The sequence below is a fragment of the Microplitis mediator genome, chromosome 10 (genome assembly GCF_029852145.1).
Source record: "Microplitis mediator isolate UGA2020A chromosome 10, iyMicMedi2.1, whole genome shotgun sequence".
Lineage (NCBI taxonomy): Eukaryota > Metazoa > Arthropoda > Insecta > Hymenoptera > Braconidae > Microplitis > Microplitis mediator.
Window position 1 is genome coordinate 8,814,772 of NC_079978.1, and position 20,906 is coordinate 8,835,677.

Consider the following 20,906-nt stretch of genomic DNA (forward strand, 5'->3'; position numbering starts at 1 on the left):
TATCTATGCATAAACGTTCTAAGGCTTTGGCAGTGAACGAGACTCGATTGTATTCGGCTTAGCCTTTGAGACAGTAATATTTAATATTTAAATATATTAAATATAAATTAATTGTGTCTCGATTTAAATAGGCATTGTGAAATAAATTTTAATTCTGTTGTTGTCATTATAACTATTATCATTATTAATATTAACTAGTTTTTTTCTTTCTTTTTTTTTTTTTTTTTCGTTTAAGAAATGACTCGTGCACTTGCTTAGAATATATTCCTAAATGATCTCTTTCTTCTTCTTGTTGAATCTTTAAGATACATATTAGCTGGTGGAAGTTGTCCTGCTTCAGTGCACGATCTACAACAGAATTTAGCATAATACTTGTGCTGACAGTATTTTGCAATTACTATTAAATCACATCGAGCAAAGAACGTATTATCCTGACACTCTGGATCGATATGTACGCCTGTAAATAAATAATATATATTTTATTTATTAAAAACATCTAACTATTGGAATTCTTTAAATAAAATTTTTGATAATATCTAAAATTTATCACGGGTATTATAGACAAATTGATTGATTAATTAATCAAACATTAATTTTTTAAACGACGTTTCGTCACTTTATTATTGTGACTATTTTAAGTTCTCAAATTTTTTGATCGTTAGTTAAATTTAAATTTAAATATACGGTCATCAACCAAAAACTTTAGCTCTTTACAATAAAAACTTAATTGCAACATTCCCAATTTTGACATGCGTACTGTTATAGACATATTACTTGAAACTTGAATGATAGTTTGATTAGTCTATAAATTAATTAGAACTATTATTAATTGATCTAAAACCAGTGCTTGTGGTTGAGTGGATAACACTCTTGTCTTCGAATTCAAGCACCGGCCAGGCTCAGGTTCGAATCCCACTGAGCAAATGAATTTTGTTTCACAAGTTGATATAATGCAGTGCCCTGTGGGATTCGTTCCATACAGCCGCCAGACTGCCACCTGTCTGCAATCTTGCCCACTACAAACACTTTATGATTGAAAAAAAATATGGCAAAAAGAAATGAGAACAGATCGCTAATAATGAGGTATGGAATAGAAAAAGAAAAGACGGCCAGGAATCATAGTCCGAAAAAGTTTAGAGTAATTTGTTGGAATATATAAATAGTATATTACATACCTAGGCCAGTAAAATAAGAAAAGTCTCAGAGCACATGTAATTGTTGGCCGAGGCGAAGCCGAGGCTGACAAACATGTGGTCTGAGGCTTTCTTTTTTACTGGCCAAGGTGCGTATACTATTTTTCTGCTCGACGAAGCCGGAAAGTTGCAACTTCGTTTAGGGCAGTGGCCCGAAAGTTGCCACTTTCCGGCCGGAGGGCAGAAAAAATATTTACCCAAGAAAATAGGGATTTAAATGGCTTGCAATGTAACCTAAAGACTATGTAATGTAAAATATGTAAAGCACAAAAAAAAAAAACTGTAGAAATCAGAAGTTATTCAGTTAAGATTGCAACAAATTAATTTAATTTATTAATTAATTGGTATAAGAAGATCTCAAGATTTGAGAACTTACAAAAGTCACAATAAAAAAGTGACGAAACGTCCATAAATTTGTCCATAATACCTGTGATAAATTTTTGATAATTATAATTATAAATAAAAACTATTTACCTTCAACACTAATGTCTACTGTGTCTGAATCATTTGAATAATCGTTGTAAGCTTCACAGCGATATTTTCCAGTATCATTGTAACCGGCATTGGTAATCGTAAGTCTATTTGATTCTATAATAATTAAGTTAAATAAAAAATAATAATTATTAGATTTTTAAATTCGCATTTACATTAAAGTTAATTTAATGAATATTTTGATTTACCAGAAATTGTAACTCGTCCATCTGTATTAATTATATCATTATCTTTATACCATAGTACTGTAGGATTCGGATAACCATCAACAGTACAAGCAATACTGAAGTCACTTCCTACTGGGAATTTATTTCCTGATGATGTTACATTGACGACAACTGGTACTGTGTTTAAAATAAATATACATAAATAATCTAATAATTAAATAATAATTATAAGCGATAAAAATTACTGAAAAATAGTAAATAATAAATTAATAAATAAAATAAAGTTTAAATTATTTCCAAGGGATTTTTAAAAGCATATGTCTAAATACTTTCTAGTGCATTTCAAACTAAAAACAATTATTTTAATTCATGCGTAAATTAATAGAAATGATTAATTAATAATTTAATATTTGTAATATTTAGCGGAATTTGTTATTAATTAAATAATTATAAAAGCAGTATAAGAATTAAAAAAAAAAATAAAAAGGATTAGAGTAATGATTTGTTAAGACTTCATGCTCACCTTTGATTTGAGATGGCTGTGGTGGAGGTTCAGTAAGAGGAATTACAGGTGGGATGTAAGGTCTAGGTGTAGGACGAGTATAACGAATAGGAATGTAAGTCTGATTATAATGAGGGGCTTGAGTTCGTGATGGTCTGTATGGGTACTCTGGTCTGCGATCAGTATTGTTAGGTCGCTTAGGTGGTTCTACAAGGTATTTAGTGTACTCTTGATATTCTGGTTTAACATTGTACACTGGGCCGATTGCTTGAAGTGTTACAGACCATGAAGAAGGACGATCAATACCGTTGTAAGCTTGACAAGTATAGATACCGAGATTTGTTAAAGTTACCGAACGAATTAATAATGTGTATTCAGAGTCTTGTTCATAATGCTCTGAAGATAATGGAAGCATACGGTCACCATGCCACCAGGTTACAAAAGGACGTGGCCAACCCATTGCATAACAATACAGTGTCGATGGTGAGTTCATTGTTACTGTTACATAAGTATTTTTTTCACCGACAATAGCAGCTGGCCGTTCATGAGGTTCTATATTAATTGTAAACAAACCACATGCCAAAATACATATATTTAGTAAACACAAACACCATGTTATTAATTATTAACCATCATTCAATATTAATATTTACATATTTGTTAAGTATTTACCCATAACAAAGTTATTTTTAAGTATTTGAATTAATTTACCTGTTACTTCTAATTGATATTCAGTCTTAACGGGTGGTGCAAGTCCATTATCAGCAAAACAAATATACGTGCCTCTGTCGTAACTGTATAAGTTAATAATTTCTAATGTTCCATCAAGTAATACTCGTCGTCTCTTCTCTGCTGGATTTATCTATAAATTAATATTTTAAATTATAATTTTTGCGTGATAACAGCATCGAAACTTAAAGTTTCAGTGTCTCTACAGTCAGTTGAAACAAGCTACTAATTTCAGTCCAATGCCACGAATAAATATTAGCAAACAGGTAAATTGTGAATGCCTTCAGTCAACGAGCAGATAAATGTGTGTTTCATCACTTTGGAAGAAAAATTAATAATATGTCTGTCCGCTGACTAAAGAAATTCGCCAATTAAACTCTGATAAGGTAAACGCACCAATTATTGACGGGGGTCCAACTATTGACAGCCTATATTATTTTAGGACATATTTAATTACCTACTATATTAATACCAATCGTATACATTTATAAACAATCGTTATAATTAAAAAAATTAAAAAAAAATTTTTGTTAATGAAAAATATAATATTTTTACTAATAAAAAAAATTAAATTTATTCGTGTCTATCAAAAGAGCTTGTGAGCGTCAATTTTCTTAACTATTCCGGTTAGGAAAGCAGGCTTTTAAAACGATGATTATTAATTATTTTTTCCATCTAATCACATCAACTTTTTTTCTTGTAACGAAATAAAATATCAAAAATTAACAATATGATATATTTACAGTAAATTTTATGATTTTTAATTTCAAAATAGTGGATGTCAATAATTAGTACGTAATATTGAAGTTGTATTTCATATTGACAGGTTTGTAGACAGCGCCGTAACGTCTTTTTTTTTTAAATATAAGGTAAGTGACCCCTCTATCGGCCAGGTCCCCTTTATCGGTCACTTGGTCGAAAAATCGATATATTTCCACAATAAGTACGTATTCATGCGTAAATAGTTTTTCAAAAAAAAGTAAAATTAATAAAGTTTAGATTAAACATACTTTCATTATTGTAAAAATTCATTTTATAATTAAAAAAAAAATAGTAGTGCGTCAGGTGTGATTTCTGATGATTTCTTATCAGGTAGATTAAGGTTTCTTGTTTTTTTAATAACCTATTACTAATTAAAAATAACAACAAAAGTCTGATTTTTTTTTTGTAATCTTATTAGCTCGTTTTATAATAATCTTAGGAGTTATCAATTTAATGATTTTTGCCTAATTTATATTAAAAATAGGATGGCCGAATATAGATACAAGAAAATGACCTCTGTATGTATTATCGGCTACCTTAGTTTCATTTATTTTCAAGTTATCGGCATTTATATGCAAAATATTTAATTTAATTTGTTAATGTCAAAATAAATAAAGAAATTGATTCAGTTGTATTTCAAAATAAATATAAGCATTTAGAATAGATGTAAATAAATTATATACATTCGATCAGCTATTTTATTTATAAGGTGGCCAATAAAGGGGGCCTAGGCGGGCCGATAGAGGGGACATTAGAAATGGAAGTTATTGCAAACCTCAAGCGCGAAAGCGCAGGTGTGCTTTATGGTTTTCATTTATTATTTCATTTCTAATAAATATTTTTACACATGTTTTTTTAAAATTTGAATTTAAATGTACAAGCTTCAAGGTTCTATCACTGTTTTATACATGAATTGATTTTTTATATTTTCATTCTTAATTCGAAAAAAAAAATACGCTTAACTGGCCGATAGACGGGTCACTTACCGTAAGTCTGTTACAAACTTTAATGACAATTCCGGCGAACCCACGCTGTCATATATTTATTATTGGATTGTAATACATAAAGTCATTAATCGATTTTAATTTTCGTTTGATTAAAAAATATTTTGAATAGTTTCGTGATTAAAATTCGTCCAATTAATTGAATAATAATTAATAAGTTTGAAGTTATTTGGAGACTTTATTTCTTATATTTAATTTTACCGATTAATGACGCATGCGCATTATGGATGTCAATAATTGGAGCAACAGCATGTCAATAGTTAGATCAGTCGAATTTTTAACCTGTCAATAATTGGTGTATCCTGGTTATTTATTTCATCACTTGAATTGTATTAGTAAATCTAATTTATTACTATCAAAAAGCATGAATTTGATTAGTTAAAAGATTAATTAAGACAATGTTAAAATCCAAATTCAATAATATTAATCGTTAATATGGTAAAAAAAATGAAATTATAATCTTGTCTCTTATAGGGTCAATAATTGGTGCTTTTACTTTTCTTGTCATTAGTGTAATAATAATTTTAGACCATTACTTTTATTTACGTAAATGAAAGTTCTAACTTAGTGATTAAATTTTATAAAAATTAGTGTAAATAATAAATATTGTTTATATCTGTAGTAACACGTGCTTGAGCAAGATTCTGGTGTTAGTGCCTTGAGCAAAACCCTTAGTCACTAGTGTCTTTTTCTACGTACGGGTCTTGTGCAAGATCACGTAGCAAGAAATCGTCATCAAGACTAGTGCATAACTTGCTCAAGGCATTGTACACAAGAATATTGAAAATATCTTGAATACGGTGCAGTTTAAAAGTTTCTGGCGCATTTCTTGCACCAGTAACTTACGGCAGGTACTTATGCATGGCTTGCTCAAGATCTGCTCAAGGCTCAAGGTCAATTTGGAGCATTGAGCGGATCTTGAGCAAGCCATGCGCAACTACTTTTAACTATGGTCTTCCTCCAGAATTGAGTAATAATCTGGCACGAATTTCTTGTGTTAGGCTTGCATTAGATTTGCTATTGAAATCTAGCCACAAGTATCTGCAGCAAGACATTAACGTCTATCGAACTTGAGACCAGGCTTGCTCAAGTCTTGAACAAGATTGTTACATAGGTAGTTTCTGCTTAATTATAAATTGCAAATTACCATTAATGTTTAGGCTAATAGTTGATAACACCATTGGACTTAAATTAACTTGTTTCTAACCGACTGTTAACTTTGAAACTCAAAGTTCCAATGCAGATAATCATAAAAAATATAGTGTGTAACACAGAATGAAACACGATTTCAGAATGCGCCTATAGCTCGGGCACCCAACTTCACCCTGGTCTGAAATCGTTTTGTTTCACCTCTTGTCTCGTAATATACTAGTAAATACTAAATATCTGTACATTAAAATGATAATAATAAAAAAAATAACTAACCACAATCGCATCTTTTTTCCACGTGATAATTGGTGTAGGATTTCCTGTAGCGATACACTTCATACTGACATATCCACCTTCTTCACCACTTACGTGTGGTTCTGTTGGTTTTTTAATAGCAGCTGGCTCGGCTCCGTAAGGTGGTGCAGTTAAATTATAAGTTGGAGGTGGTGTTACTAAAGGCTCTTCAGATGCAGGCTCTAAGCACGAGGTACCACATCCGTTGTCACAACACTTGAGTTCACCAGAACATTCAGCATCAGTTTCACATTCTTTTTCGCATCTTGTACTGTAGGATACTCTCGGACAGCGACCTGGTTTAGTAACTGAATAAAAAATGACATTGGATTAAATATTATTGAATAAAATTTATAAGCTATTAAATTTATATTACTTGTTCGACAAACTGCTCTGTATTCTGTTCCTGAATCAGCAGAAGCTGCTAAAGTTATTGAACATCTAGAACCTTCAGGACAATTAACACTTCGGCATGGATCAACGCATTTACAGCGTTCACAATCTTGATCATCGACAAAAGCTTCTTTGCCATAAGGACATTGCATTGTATTACATTCATCCCTTGCTTCAATGCATGGATCCTTTGATACATTTCTATTGTCTACGTCTATTTCATTGCTCGCTAAGAAATAATAAGAACAATAATAATTATAATTATTGATTATTAATAAACATTAGGATGGTCGTTAAAAATTAAATTTTCTCAGGCGCCCTATAAAAAGCTTTTTTTTAGTGAAAAAATACGTGGGGAATTTGGTTTTTTCTTTTTAAGTAAAAAGAACACCTGCCTCAGGACGATCTAAGTTTATTTTTCGATACAATCGCAGTTTTTTTTAAATATCTCATGAAATATGCAGATTAAAGGAAAAACTCATAGGAACAATTTCGTAGGAAATTGAATTCTTGACAAAAAAGGTCATTTTCATTTTTTTTATAAAATGTGTATTTATGAAGATATTTAAAAAAAACGTTTTTTGGATCTTACGAATTGAGCGTTTAAAGGATTACAAATGTTGAAAATAAATTTTTTCGAAATGTATAGAGAGTATAACAAGCATTTATGATTGATATGTTACGAGTTACGAAGTTGTCTATATTTAAGAAAAAAACGTTATTTTTAACATTCGTAATCATTTAAATGCTCAATTGATAAGATCTAAAAAAGTTTTTTAAAAATATCTTCGTAAATACACATTACATAAAAAAAATGAAAATGACCTTTTTTGTTAAGAATTTAATTTCCTACAAAATTCTTCCTTTAATTTTTTCCTTTAATCTGCATATTTCATGAGATATTAAAAAAAAACCGGGATTGTATCGAAAAATGAACTTTGATCGTCTTGATGCACGTGTTCTTTTTACTTAAAAAGAAAAAACCAAATTCTCCACGTATTTTTTCACTAAAAAAAAAGCTTTTTATTGGGCGTCTGAGAAAATTTAATTTTCAACGACCACGCTAATAAACATATTAACAAAGCGTAAAGATGTTAGTATTTGAAAGGAATAATTAAATAGAGCAATAAATGTTAAAACATTTGTTAGCTCACCTCTGTAGCAAGTGTGCATACAAGATTCAAATGTTTTGAATCTGTTACGATTTCCACCACACCCAGTATAAACAAATGCCATGCAAGTACGACGGTCTTCGTCGAAATAAAACCTTTTGTAATTACCAGTTGGACATGTTCCAACATCCACAGGCTCGCGGCAAATTGCTAAACCATTACCACCATTAGAAGCTTTATATGTTAGCATTTAAAATATTTACCAACTAGTTATTGAAATTAGTTTGTTACATGCTTAAATTATTTTACACTCGTTAGTTTTAATTATATAATAATAAGTTTTTTTTTTTTTTACCAAAGTGTGAGAGTGCTGTATTATTGCCAGCAGGTGTAGGTTCTTCACGATGTAAACAAACAGATTCACACTCTAGAACAGTGCTAAATCTATTTGCATTGCCTTCACAGCCGCTGTAGTAAAACTGACGACAAGCACGTGCATTTGGATCATAAAAGTATTTTATGAAATTGCCTCTGCATGGTCCAGTATCCGATGGAAGATTACAAGAGTCTAAAAAAAAAACATTAATCTATATGTTAACTCTGAAATTATGTTATCAATTGGTAGAGATAATTAATTACCTTGACCCTGGAACCGTCCACAAAGTCTTTCACACTGTTCTTCACTTTGGAATCTATTGGCGTTGCCTTCACATCCACCGTAAATGAAAGCTTGACATGCTTGAGATTGGGGATCATAATAGTAAGCGGTAATTTCAGAATTACATGGCCCGGCATCAACCGGAGCCAAGCAAATAGGACTATTAGGAACAATTTCAGAGGGTGGTAAAGATGTTGATGCTTGTGGTTCTGGTACGGGTGGTGGTGGTGGCGGCGGCGGTCGTCTACGTTTACATTTACCCTCACAACTTTCATGATCCTCGAAACGATTTTTGTTACCACCACATTCACTGTACTCAAACTCTTCACAAGTATCCGTCTCGTGGTTGTAGTAAAACTGAATCATCGAACCACTGCATGGTCCAACTACTTTAGGCAAACTGCATGGGTCTGTAATTAAAAAGATAAATTCATTTGTTAATTACTTTTAAGTTTATACGTTGACTTAATTTATAAATATTTTATTATTTTATTTAGTACCTTGAACTTCTCCGCATCGGTATTCACACTCTTCGCGTGATTCAAATTTATTTCCATTGCTTGCACATCCACCGTAACGGAATTGTTTACAAATACCGTCTCTACTATCATAGAACCATTTCACTTGTTCATTTCTACAGGGTCCATGTTCATCGGGCAGGAAACACATGGCTAAAAATTAACAAAAACAAAGTAATATTTTAAATTCAGTAACTCATAAGCTGCTTAAGTGATTAGTCTAAAAGTGCGTTATTAATTTTATACACTCGCTAAAATCCCACATAAAAAAATTTCCGATAAATTATTTCCGTCTGGCAAATAAAAAAAAATTTTTTAAATAAAAGTATCAGTTTAATTAAAATATAAATATTTTAATTAACAAATAAGTATTTTACCTGGAGAAAATCTTTGGTGAGAATCTGGTGGTTTAGTAACTGAAGCTACACATCTATTACTACAGTCTTCCTCCGTATTAAAGTTATTTTCATTTCCTCCACATCCGCCGTAAAAGAATTGTCTGCATCGTTGTTCAAACGAGTCATAATACCACCGTTGGGTATAATTATGACACTCACCAAGAAGTGCAGGCAAAAGACAAAGATCTTGCTCTATATTGATTTTATTTATTAGTAATGTGAAATTATTTTGATATCATTATAAATTATTGCTAATTCAATAAATTGATTTTTCATTAAGCACATACATATTAAAGCTTATTACGTGTATTGATTCAATATTTAATTTCGAAATACTGATTTACTATTTTTTAAATTTTGTCGTCTCGCTACTCAATAAATTATCCCGTTTGTTAATAATGCAAATGAGTATTAAAATTTTATTAAATAATATTATAACCAATTGTTATAATTATATTCAGTTAATCACGGATGTAATCAGCAGTACATAAATAACGATACTTGTAGTAAAATAATGTAAATTACTAAAGTATTAAACAATGTACTGATTATTTTATTAATAATCAAAAATGTTAATTGATAAAATAGATATTATGTTAGATTTATTATTTTATTTTGAACGTATCGATTTCTCCAGTTAGTTTAATTTGTTATTCTTACCAATTTTAGGTGGACAATCTACTTCACATGCATTTCTATCGTCATAATTATTTCTATTTCCACCACATCCTGTGTAATAGAATGGCATGCATCGATTTTCTGACTGATCAAAGTACCACTTTGGATATTTTTTCGTGCAATTACCTTCAGCTCTTGGTAGTGAGCAAGAATCTATTGTCATTCACAAATCCACCAGTTTATAAGTTTTAGTCATGCAGGTTTTGTTAAATAATTAGTGCATTAAATAATTACAATAACTAAAAGTAATAAAATGTGCTTACAAATTTACTCATAACTACGTTGGCTTTAATAGGCAATATTGCGTTTACTCAAAATATCTCTACTTCAAAGAAGCGATATAATAAAACGTCAATCATTGTATGGAATTTTGACATAGTAAAATAGTAATTAAGTGAAGAATTGATCAATAATAATGATAAAGTATTGATAAAGAATTGTAATTAATGTAATGTGTTTAGTTGAATTAAGATTAATGGTTGAATATAAGGAAAGACCTAATTTATTTCATTGTCTTAAAGGCATTCTCAGACGATACCCCTCACTTTTTTAAAATATTCAATGACTGAGCTGTCATAACTTTAATCAAATTTTATCAAGTAATTAAAAAAAAGTTAAATTATTAATTGAAAAAAGCTGCAATTTCGCCGAGGTAAAAATTTGAAAAAACAAAAAAAAATTACTTACAGTTGTTGTCAATTAGGAGTTAAACGAAATTTGATAAATAAGTTCAAGTAAAATCTTCATTTGAATTTTCAAATTTTGTAGGCTAAAGTTTTTTACTAAATTTCAGTTGACTCCTAAATTGATAAAAACTGTAAGTAATTTTTTTTTCAAATTTATATCTCGGCGAAATTGCAACTACGTTGTGTTTTTTTCAATAATTCCTTCGATTATTTTTTTATCAATTAATAAAATTTTAATATGGTTATGACAGTTGAAAGTCATTAAATATTTTTAAAAAGTGAGGGGAGGGGGCACTGCCTGAAAATACCTTTATTTTTTTATTATGATTGCTGACAGTTAATGTTTAATAATTGAGGTATTTGATGTATGATTTCTAATTAGTTTGTGTTTTGGGTCATGACCCTACAGTTAACAGACAATTAATAATTTTCGGATTAAAAAAAAAAAAAAAGCCAATTACACAAAAAAAAAACTAAAAATATGCACTTATAGAAAATTCAAAAAACTACCGGCGCTATTTTTTTAAATATTTTTTTTTTCTATTATTTATAGTTTCAAAAATATCAAAAAATTACTAGACGTCAGCTTACTTCAGTATCATTTTGGATCAGTATAAATTTAACATCAATTAAATTTTTACTGGCTAATTTAATTTTAATTGCATTTATCACACATGTACATTAATTTTATTGATCGTCTTTTCAGTACTTGATAAAGTCAGGAGATAAACAAAATACTATATAAAAATTATAAATAAACTTTAAATGATAACAATCAGTTTATTCAGAAAACTGTGAATCATTTATTGTAATCAAATAAAGTTGAAGTTGAGCAAAGATTAAGATGGGATTACTCGTTTGGAGTAGAGATGGTTTGAGTAGACTTGTATCATTACGACATTAATGAATTAGTTAAAAAAAATAATTCACCATATATTAATGCCTTGAATAAATAAAAATATGCGTGAAAGGCAACGGATGTTTGAAGAACAAATTTAAAAAAAAAAAAAACCATCACCCACAGCAGCAATGATCAATAAATTCTAATGAATTAAATGTTGATTGATAAAAAAAATAAATAATTAAATAAATAAAATTTAGACGAACGAGAGGCACAGCGCAAAGTTTACCGTCACCGGTGTATATTTATAAAGCTGATGAGGTATATATGTATATGTATATATATCTCTAAACACCTCAAATTATACGACTCTGATTGTTGCTGTATACCTCGAATCGGACAACGTTGCTCGCAGTCCGCGCGTGTACGGAATTTATTGCCGTTGCCTTTACAACCACCGTAAACAAATTGTCTACATGCCCGGCGTTTTTCATCGTAATACCAACGCAGTAAAGAGCCCGGACAAGGCCCGGGATCTTTGTCCAGTGTACATACTTCTTGAGTTACTGTAAAATTTATCAACTTCATACATGTTGAATGTATATAATTTCGTCCATCTAACAAACGAGTTAGTGCCATTCTCTTATTTTTGTCAGATAATTTTTTTTGGTTTTTACATATTACTTAAAGTTGATTAAATTTAAAATAAAACACAACAAAACAAAACACAATAAAACAATTCCATTCATTTGAAAAAGCTTTGAATACTATGTTATAATTTACCTTTACTACGACCCGGTTGAAGACATCGTTGGTGGCAAGCAACTTCAGTTGGGAAGTTATTAGTATTAGCTTTGCAACCACCGTAACGGAATTGTTCGCACGCTTGAGAATCTTTGTTGAAGTACCAGCGCGTAAAGTTACCCTCGCATGGTCCTGATTCTTCGTCTAACTCGCACGGATCTATGTAAATTATAGTTTAGTATGCATGTAATAATGATATTGATAAAAATCAATAGTTAAAAATTTACCACTGTCATCCCGAACGACACAAAGTTGTTCACATTCTTCACGAGTTTTAAATTTATTATTATTGCCAAGACAACCACCATAAATAAATTGCCCACACTGTTTTCTTTCACTGTCGTAATACCACATTGGGTAGTATCCTTCACAGGGACCAGTACTCTTGGGCAAGTGGCATACATCTATTTAATATATATTTAAAATATTAACTTCCTTAAATTAGTATACTACACACGTAGGGAGGAAAGCAGGATATTCTAACCTGCGTGTATAAATGCTTTCCCAAGCCGAAGGCGAGGGTGGCAAATATGCGGATTGGGACGTCCTATTTTCCTCTGTGGTGTGTATGCGATTTTTCACCGGACCTGCACCCGAAAGTTTAAATTTTTGCCTCTGTGGGAAGAATGGTACATGCGCTCATTTTTATCATTTGTTTCTTCCCTCTGAACAGGTCAGGAATTCAAACTTTCGACGCAGGTATAATGAAAAATTATTTTTTAAAATAACTGTATAAATTACCTCGTCCAGGAGGAGATACACAGGTATCTTTACATTCTTCTTGAGTTTTAAAACGATTTTCATTACCCTCGCAACCACCATACCAGAATCGCGAGCATCCACCATACTCAGTATCAAAGAACCATTTGACAGTAAAGTCACGACATGAACCACGATCTCTAGCCAGAGAACAAGCAGCTCCTGGAATAGTTGGTACTGTGCGACAACCTTCAAAGTTTTCTCCTTGTGCTTCTTCAATTCCATCTGAACAGCAACCGTACTTAGATGCATCGCAAGTACATCCAGCAAAGTTTGTACCCTTAGCTGGAGTTCGTTCATCTGAGCAGCAACCGAATTCAGTGCTCTCACAACCACATCCATGGCCACGTGGACCTTTAGCAGTGGTGACGCCATCTGGACAGCAACCAAATTGATATGTGTAACATGGGCATCCCTCGAAGTTGGGTCCAGTTGCGGGAGTAAATTTATTGGGGCAACACCCGTGGGCTGTGTATTGACATCCACAGCCTTCATTGTTTGGTCCACGTGCTGCAGTAGTGTTGTCGGGACAGCAGTGGAACCGTGAGTACTCACAGCCACATCCGTAGAAATCAGGACCTCGAGCTGGGAGAATGTTATCGGGACAACATTTGTAAGGGGATGTTAAGCAACAGCCTTCGCCGTTTGGTCCATGAGCTGGAGTCAGACGATCTGGACAGCATCCATGAGTTGATGATTCACAAGCTGCATGACAACCTTCACCACGTCCACCTAGTGCCGCAGTGACACCATCCGCGCAGCATCCAAAGTAAGAAGCAGTACAATTTTCGGTATTAATAACTCCACAGCCTTCAAAGTTTATTCCTGTTGCAGGACTCTTTCCATCTGGACAACATCCGTAGGTTGAGTTAGCACAGTCCCCTTCGAACGGTGTTGTACTTCCATATTCTTCAGTAACGTCAGTTCCTTCGGTTATATTCTCTTCACAACCCTCTTCATCCGGTCCAGATGCAGGTTTGATTCCATCAGGACAACAGCCATATTGAGTTACATTACAACATCCCAAATTATTTTCACCGCTTGCTGGAGTCTCATTATCAGGACAACATCCAAATTCAGTTTGGTTGCATGGTTTTTTGCAACCTTCGAAATCATTACCTTCAGCAGGTGTCACACCATCTTGACAGCATCCAAATAGACTTTCATTGCAATGCATTGATGGACAATCTTCATTCTTTGGTCCAGCAGCAACTGATACACCGTCTGGACAACATCCGAAAGTCGTTTCTGCACAAGTTTGTGGAGTCGGGCAGCCTTTTCCGAATGGCCCTTGAGCTGGAGTAATACCATCGTAACAGCAATTGAATTCAGAAGTTCTGCATGACTTTTTCTTCTGTCTTTTAACTTTACATTTTCTGAGTTTATGTTCTTTTGATATTGCCTCTTCCACTGGACTTGTGGTAAATATATCTAATATGTCTGATTTGCCAGTTAAATCAGTTTCTTCCTCGTCAGTTGAAGTGGTACCAGATACAGTAGTTGTTTCTGTCATACCACTTTCAGTTGTTGCACCGGATTCAGTTGTTTCACCCGACTCAGTTGTTGCACCGGATTCAGTTGTTTCACCCGGCTCAGTTGTAGCTCCTGATTCAGTTGTTTCACTTGACTCAGTTGTTTCACCCGACTCAGTTGTTGCACCGGATTCAGTTGTTTCACCCGACTCAGATGTTGCACCTGATTCAGTTGTTGCACTGAATTCAGTTGTTTCACCGGATTCAGTTGTTTCACCTGATTCAGTTGTTGCACCGGATTCAGTTGTTTCACCCGATTCAGTTGATTCACCCGATTCAGTTGTTGCACCTGATTCAGTTGTAGCTCCTGATTCAGTTGTTTCGCCCGACTCAGATGTTGCACCCGATTCAGATGTTGCACCTGATTCAGTTGTGGCTCCTGATTCAGTTGTTTCACCTGACTCAGTTGTTTCACCCGACTCAGATGTTGCAACTGATTCACTTGTTTCTCCTGATTCAGTTGTAGCTCCTGATTCTGCCGTAAATCCAGTTGTAGATTCTTCTGACACTGATGATGATTCTGTCGTAGAAAACTCAGTAGAACCAGATACTTCAGTTGTACTTACATCAGATGAACTTTCAGAAGTAGCACTAGTTTCATCAGTCGACGAAGATTCTGATGATGTCTCAAGATCTTTACGTAATCCTTCGGAATCACTTTCTCCATCAACAGGTAAAATTGTGAAAGGAAGTTCTGATGTAGTTGTTTCAAACTCCGAAGAAGACATTTTAGTTACATCAGATGAAGATGATGTAGATACATCAGATTCTGTTGTTTCGGTTATGGATGTATCTGTTGTTGGTGTTTCTTCAGATGAAGTTGTCGGTGTTTCTTCAGAAGAAGTTGTTGGTGTTTCTTCCGAAGAAGTTGTTGGTGTTTCTTCCGAAGAAGTCGTCGGTGTTTCCTCAGAAGAGGTTGTTGGCGTTTCTTCAGAAGAAGTTGTTGGTGTTTCTTCAGAAGAAGTCGTCGGTGTTTCCTCAGAAGAAGTTGTTGGTGTTTCTTCAGAAGAGGTTGTTGGAGCTGATTGAGTTGTTTCTGTTGGTCCAGATTCAGTAGACTGTGATGACTCGGTTGTTTCTGACGCCGATGACACTGTGGTAATGTCTGATTCAGTACTTGCACTTGATTCTGATGAACTTGATAATTCTGATGATGATTCTACCGTCGATACACTAGACTCTGATGATCCGGTCGATATTTCTGATGATTCCATGGTAGAAATTTCAGATGATGATTCAATTGTACTTTCAAATAATGTTGACTCTGAAGAAGCTGCAGATGCTTCTGTACTACCAGATGCTTCAGAAGAAGACTCTTCTGTACTACCAGATGCTTTAGAAGAAGATTCTTCTGTACTACCAGATGCTTCAGAAGAAGATTCTTCTGTACTACTAGATGCTTCAGAAGAAGATTCGTCTGTACTACCAGATGCTTCAGATGATCCCGATGATTGCGTACCAGAGACATCAGTAGAACCAGATGACTCAGTTGATCCCGATTCGTCTGTACTGCTTGCGATATTAGAACTTGTTGAATCAGTAGACATTGATGCTTCAGTAATTTCAGAAACATCAGTAGTATCAGAAGTTTCTTCCGAATCTTCACTAACTGAAACTCCTGTTGTTAAATCAGTTTCCATTTCTGTGGTTTCCTCATCTGTGGTTATTCCACTTCCCTCAATTGTCGAAAACTCACTACTTGACAATGAAGCGTCTGTGTAAACAGAAGTAAATAGCGTAAACTCATCGTCACCACTTCCGTCACCGCTGCTGTAACCACTTTCAAAATCTGTTGGTGTCATATCTCCACGGCTAAACGTTGAATCACTCATCATTGTTTCATCTAATGTTGACATACTCAAATCAGTTGACTCGAAAGGTGAAATAGAACTGGATATTTCATCTTCATCAGTTTTTAAGCTCGAAGCTAATGTTACAAAATCTTCATCCTCGTATACTTCACATTCATCATCTTCATCCGTTGGAATGTTATCTTTTCCCGGCTCTACAGGTATTACTTCATCTGCAATTAATTAATAACAATAATAATTTTCTTTTAAAATAATTATAACTAATTAAGATTTGTTACATAAGTAACACATTAATTTACTATTAGATTCATTAAAAACAACTATTTGATTTACCTTTACCACAAGGATGTTTATTACATTCTTCAATAGAAAACATTATGGAGTCTTTATCGCAATTACTTATTGGGACAGTCATATCGTCTTTTAAACATACAACTTTTCGTGTCTTATCTCCACCACCACACGGTTTAGAACACTAAGATATAAATAATTATTTAAATATTATTTTTTGATTAATTAAAAAATTTAACTATAAATATTTTATAATATAAAAAACTTTAAGGAGGGCCACTAGTGTGACCGCCTAAAAAAAAGGTGATTTTTAGGAATTCTGTTAAAGAAAACTATTGCATGGAATGTTTTAATATTTTAAGGATTTTAAGGATATATTTGTGGATATATAGTGAATACAAGATAAAATTTTTGGACCAACAAATTCAAAATTCAGCGAGTTATTCACAATTTCCCAACGCTCAAAAAAAAAAAGTTCCCCAACTGCTGCAGTTGTAGTGACCTTCACGGTGCCGCAAATAAAAAAAAACCAAAAAGTTTATTAAACTAGAAGGTATTTCCCGTATCATGACCCTCGGGCTGAGAAAAAAATTGAAAATTAACAAAATGGCGGAGTTTAAAAAAAATATTCCAAATTTTTCGCGACAATTTAATGATGTTTGGCCTACCAAAATTACATTTTTAATTCGATCGAAAAACTGGAGGTTCATGGTACGAAGAAAGATGTATAAAAGAAGCTGCAATCCGAATCAAATTGATCCGATGATTTGTCTTCGAGTTATAGATGCAGCAAATTTGAAAAATGTATTTTCGAGAACCGATAAGCGGCTGCTCTTCAGGTGGCTGTAACTCAAAAAAACTATTCAAGGTATGCACTTGAAATTGTAATATGTTATTTTTGAAGGTATAGCCCAGACAGCATTCAAGTCGGAATGACTGCTTTACGACATCTTTTTGAAGGCGTCCTCAAGAAGTCTTATAATGACTTCTTAAAGGTGTCATTTTTAAGAACTCTTAATGAAGAGTTCTTGAAGACTCCATAAATAAGACGTCAGTTTTGTGATGTCTAAATGTATTCTTTTTTTTAACTTCTTTATGAAGTCAAAATTAGGAACTCCTTAAGACGTCATGGTAAATTCATACTGAAGTCTTATTTGTGAAGTCAGAAAAAAGAACTCTTTGAGAACTCTTTTTAAAGACATCTTACTAAGTTCGCTAGGTGGCACATTCGACATCTTGAGAACTTCTTAAAGACTTCTTTAAGATGTTGAATGAGACGTCCAAATCAAAATAGGAACTCATTCAGAACTCATCAAGACGTCATTTGGCTATCTGGAAGACTATCAAAATATGCAAAAAAAACAAAATTGATTTTTTCAAAATTTCACACTAGTGGTCCCCCTTAATAAAAAAAATCTGTCTATCGGTTGACCCTGCGGGCCAGCCCCAAAACTTCCCGCTGTTTTCGAGCTCCTCGAGCTCGAAAACATTGTTGTGGATACATTTTCGAGCTCTTCGAGCTCGAAAATACTTTTGTGTGCCATTGTTTTCGAAAAAAACCGATATTAGCATTTCTTTCTCCCACGATATCTCAGGAACGAATTGACCGATTTTGATGGTTGAGGTGGCAAAAAAAAAAATTTTTTTAATTCTTATTCTTTGTATAACTTGTAAACTACATGATCGATTTACCCCAAAATCTAATCAAGACTAAGTTTTGGTGAGCTCTTTCGATCGCCACCAAGTACGTTCAAATCGGTTCATCCGTTCCAAAGATATCGTCGGACAAAAAAAAGTTCACACACACACACACACACACACACACACACACACACACACACACACACACACACACACACACACACACACACACGGACGTCCATCCGGGAATAGTCAGAATAGTTTCCTAGGACCTCAAAACGTCGACATCTGATGAAAACTCGATTTTCGAAAATCGGACCAAAACCAATAACTTCCCTTTTTTGAAAATTTGCAATTTTCTTAGCGGGAAGTTAAAAAAATAAATAAAAATAAAATAATAACAAACCTTACTCCATGGACCTGCAAACCATTCGCCTTTGCATTCAACAATTTCTGATGTACATTCCTTCGTATCGTTATAACGTTTTTCAGGTTTACATTTTTCATCAGATACTTTTTTTAATGTTACATCGTCCTCAAATGTTGCGCAAAAAACTTTACGAGTTTGTATGCCTTTACCGCATTTTGCCGAACACTACATAAAAATTTATTATCAAAAATATATATGTATATATCCTACTTACGATAAAATATGCATTTAATTATTTATTTATTTTTTGGTTCGTCTGTTTAATTTATTTACCTCACTCCACTGAGTTGAATACCATTGATATTCACATCCTTTGGTATTCTCACATTCGCGTGTTAACTCTGGTTTTTTATCTGGCTCACACTTGTCATCAGGATAAATAGTACCATCTTGAGTGGCACAATGAGCAGTTCGTGTTTCTTGAGTAAGACCACATTTATCATCACACTAAAAAATTTATTTATTATTATAACATATTTTTTATTGCATCATGATAAAATGTAATTAGATAAAATAAGGATAATAAAAATATAATGATCATAGAATATAATAGAAATAGAAATAAAATGAAATATAACTAACTCCGCTCCATTCAGAGACGACCCAATCAAGTCCAGCGCAGGGTCTTAATTCACATGGCTTCTCTTTTTCTGGCACTTCACCCTCGCATGCTGAATCATCTAATACTTGTATTTTACCATCATCATCTTTTTTATAACAAGTTACCTTTCTCGTTTGCTTTCCTTTACCACACAAGTGATCACACTGTAAATAAGTATATTCATTAATTAATTAAATTAATATCAAATATTTTTACAAAAATAAAATTTTTAAGTTTATAATAAATAGCTGGAGATTCGTCAAAGTATCAGGTTCAGAAAAAATAATTAAAGGGAGTAGCGTTGTTTATTTAGCTTGTATGCAGAACGTGTAATTAAAAAAAAATTAATTATACTTTGAACGGAAATATTTACAAACTCAACAATTATATTAACTATAGTGTTTAAATTAAAATTTTAATATTTAAATAAAAATTTGTTTAATTTATATAAATATAGATATGTCCTATTATTGTTGACTTTTATTTCAGTTGTAAATATTATTTTGACGTAAAATATTTATAGTCGCGAGTTAATTACAGACCATAATTTTATTGTGATGATAAATAAAACAAGGAGAAGGTTACGCTTTGTTAGGCATATATATTATCTGATTAAAGTATTAAATAATTAAAAAAAAGTATTTACGGGTTTCCAAGGTCCTAAGTGAAACATAGGACATGTAACATTGCGATTGCATTCCTGGGTGGTCTCATTCTTCGGTCCAAGTTTCTCAATGCACATCGAGTCGTCAACGATGGTCGGTATACCACCAACGATGATCTGCTCACACTTTATTTCTCTTGTACGTTCACCACCCTCACCGCATTGTTTACTACAAGGCGTCCATTCGCTTTCAACCCATTCGGGTGGACATGCATTTTCGCCACAAGATTGAGTGTCATCTGGTTCTAATTGCGGATCACACAGTTTCTCATCAACCGGCTCATTATTACGACGTCTTACACAGTTCACTCGTCTTGATTGATAGCCTGTATATTTATTTATTTATTTGCAGTATTAATATTTCATTGAATTTGGAATTTCATACATTATTATAGAAGCATGTGTTTAAAAATTTATTTGTAAAAAATTTATTGATGTTTAAAGTTATAAAAAATGTATAGAATTTATTTTTATTTAATGAAAAATATTTTACCTCCACCACATGTTACACTACATTCGGAAAATTCATCGGCAGTCCACGTATAGCTATCGGGATCAGCTTGAGGAGAGAATTTTTTAGGAATACTGTATTTATACTCCACCCCAACGTTTCGATCTTGATAGAGTAACTTGAATAAGTAAAAAAGTTATAATTCAATAGGTAAATATTTCAGTGAGACTTTATTGACGTCATAATTATAAGATTAAGATATTAAAAATATATATATATATATGTACATATACACAAGAGGATTTATGTACTACGAAGATAAATAAATATAATATAATATGTACTT

At 32.7% G+C, this 20,906-nt stretch overlaps 1 protein-coding gene across 6 annotated transcripts in view; it reads right to left on the reverse strand.

The window, feature by feature from the left end:
• Positions 1-165: 165 nt before the first annotated feature.
• The window catches only part of LOC130676132 (papilin-like), a 77,309-nt gene continuing 56,568 nt past the window's right edge, over positions 166-20,906 (reverse strand). For 2 of the 6 annotated variants that reach the window (XM_057482133.1, XM_057482131.1), the window contains exons 10-31: positions 20,603-20,738; positions 20,092-20,435; positions 19,427-19,609; positions 19,118-19,291; positions 18,821-19,009; positions 16,816-16,957; positions 13,122-16,694; positions 12,608-12,784; positions 12,360-12,539; positions 11,966-12,142; positions 9,351-9,563; positions 8,956-9,126; positions 8,437-8,865; positions 8,153-8,365; positions 7,840-8,007; positions 6,669-6,914; positions 6,275-6,600; positions 3,066-3,216; positions 2,376-2,906; positions 1,874-2,029; positions 1,668-1,781; positions 166-457 (exon numbers count right to left, since the gene is read on the reverse strand). In XM_057482133.1, coding sequence (XP_057338116.1) covers positions 255-457; positions 1,668-1,781; positions 1,874-2,029; positions 2,376-2,906; positions 3,066-3,216; positions 6,275-6,600; positions 6,669-6,914; positions 7,840-8,007; positions 8,153-8,365; positions 8,437-8,865; positions 8,956-9,126; positions 9,351-9,563; positions 11,966-12,142; positions 12,360-12,539; positions 12,608-12,784; positions 13,122-16,694; positions 16,816-16,957; positions 18,821-19,009; positions 19,118-19,291; positions 19,427-19,609; positions 20,092-20,435; positions 20,603-20,738 — 8,196 coding nt within the window. In that variant the 3' untranslated portion in view covers positions 166-254. Of the gene's footprint in view, positions 458-1,667; positions 1,782-1,873; positions 2,030-2,375; positions 2,907-3,065; positions 3,217-6,274; positions 6,601-6,668; positions 6,915-7,839; positions 8,008-8,152; positions 8,366-8,436; positions 8,866-8,955; positions 9,127-9,350; positions 9,564-10,031; positions 10,203-11,965; positions 12,143-12,359; positions 12,540-12,607; positions 12,785-13,121; positions 16,695-16,815; positions 16,958-18,820; positions 19,010-19,117; positions 19,292-19,426; positions 19,610-20,091; positions 20,436-20,602; positions 20,739-20,906 lie in introns of all 6 variants that reach the window. The other 4 variants (XM_057482132.1, XM_057482137.1, XM_057482136.1 and 1 more) reach the window with 4 other exon arrangements.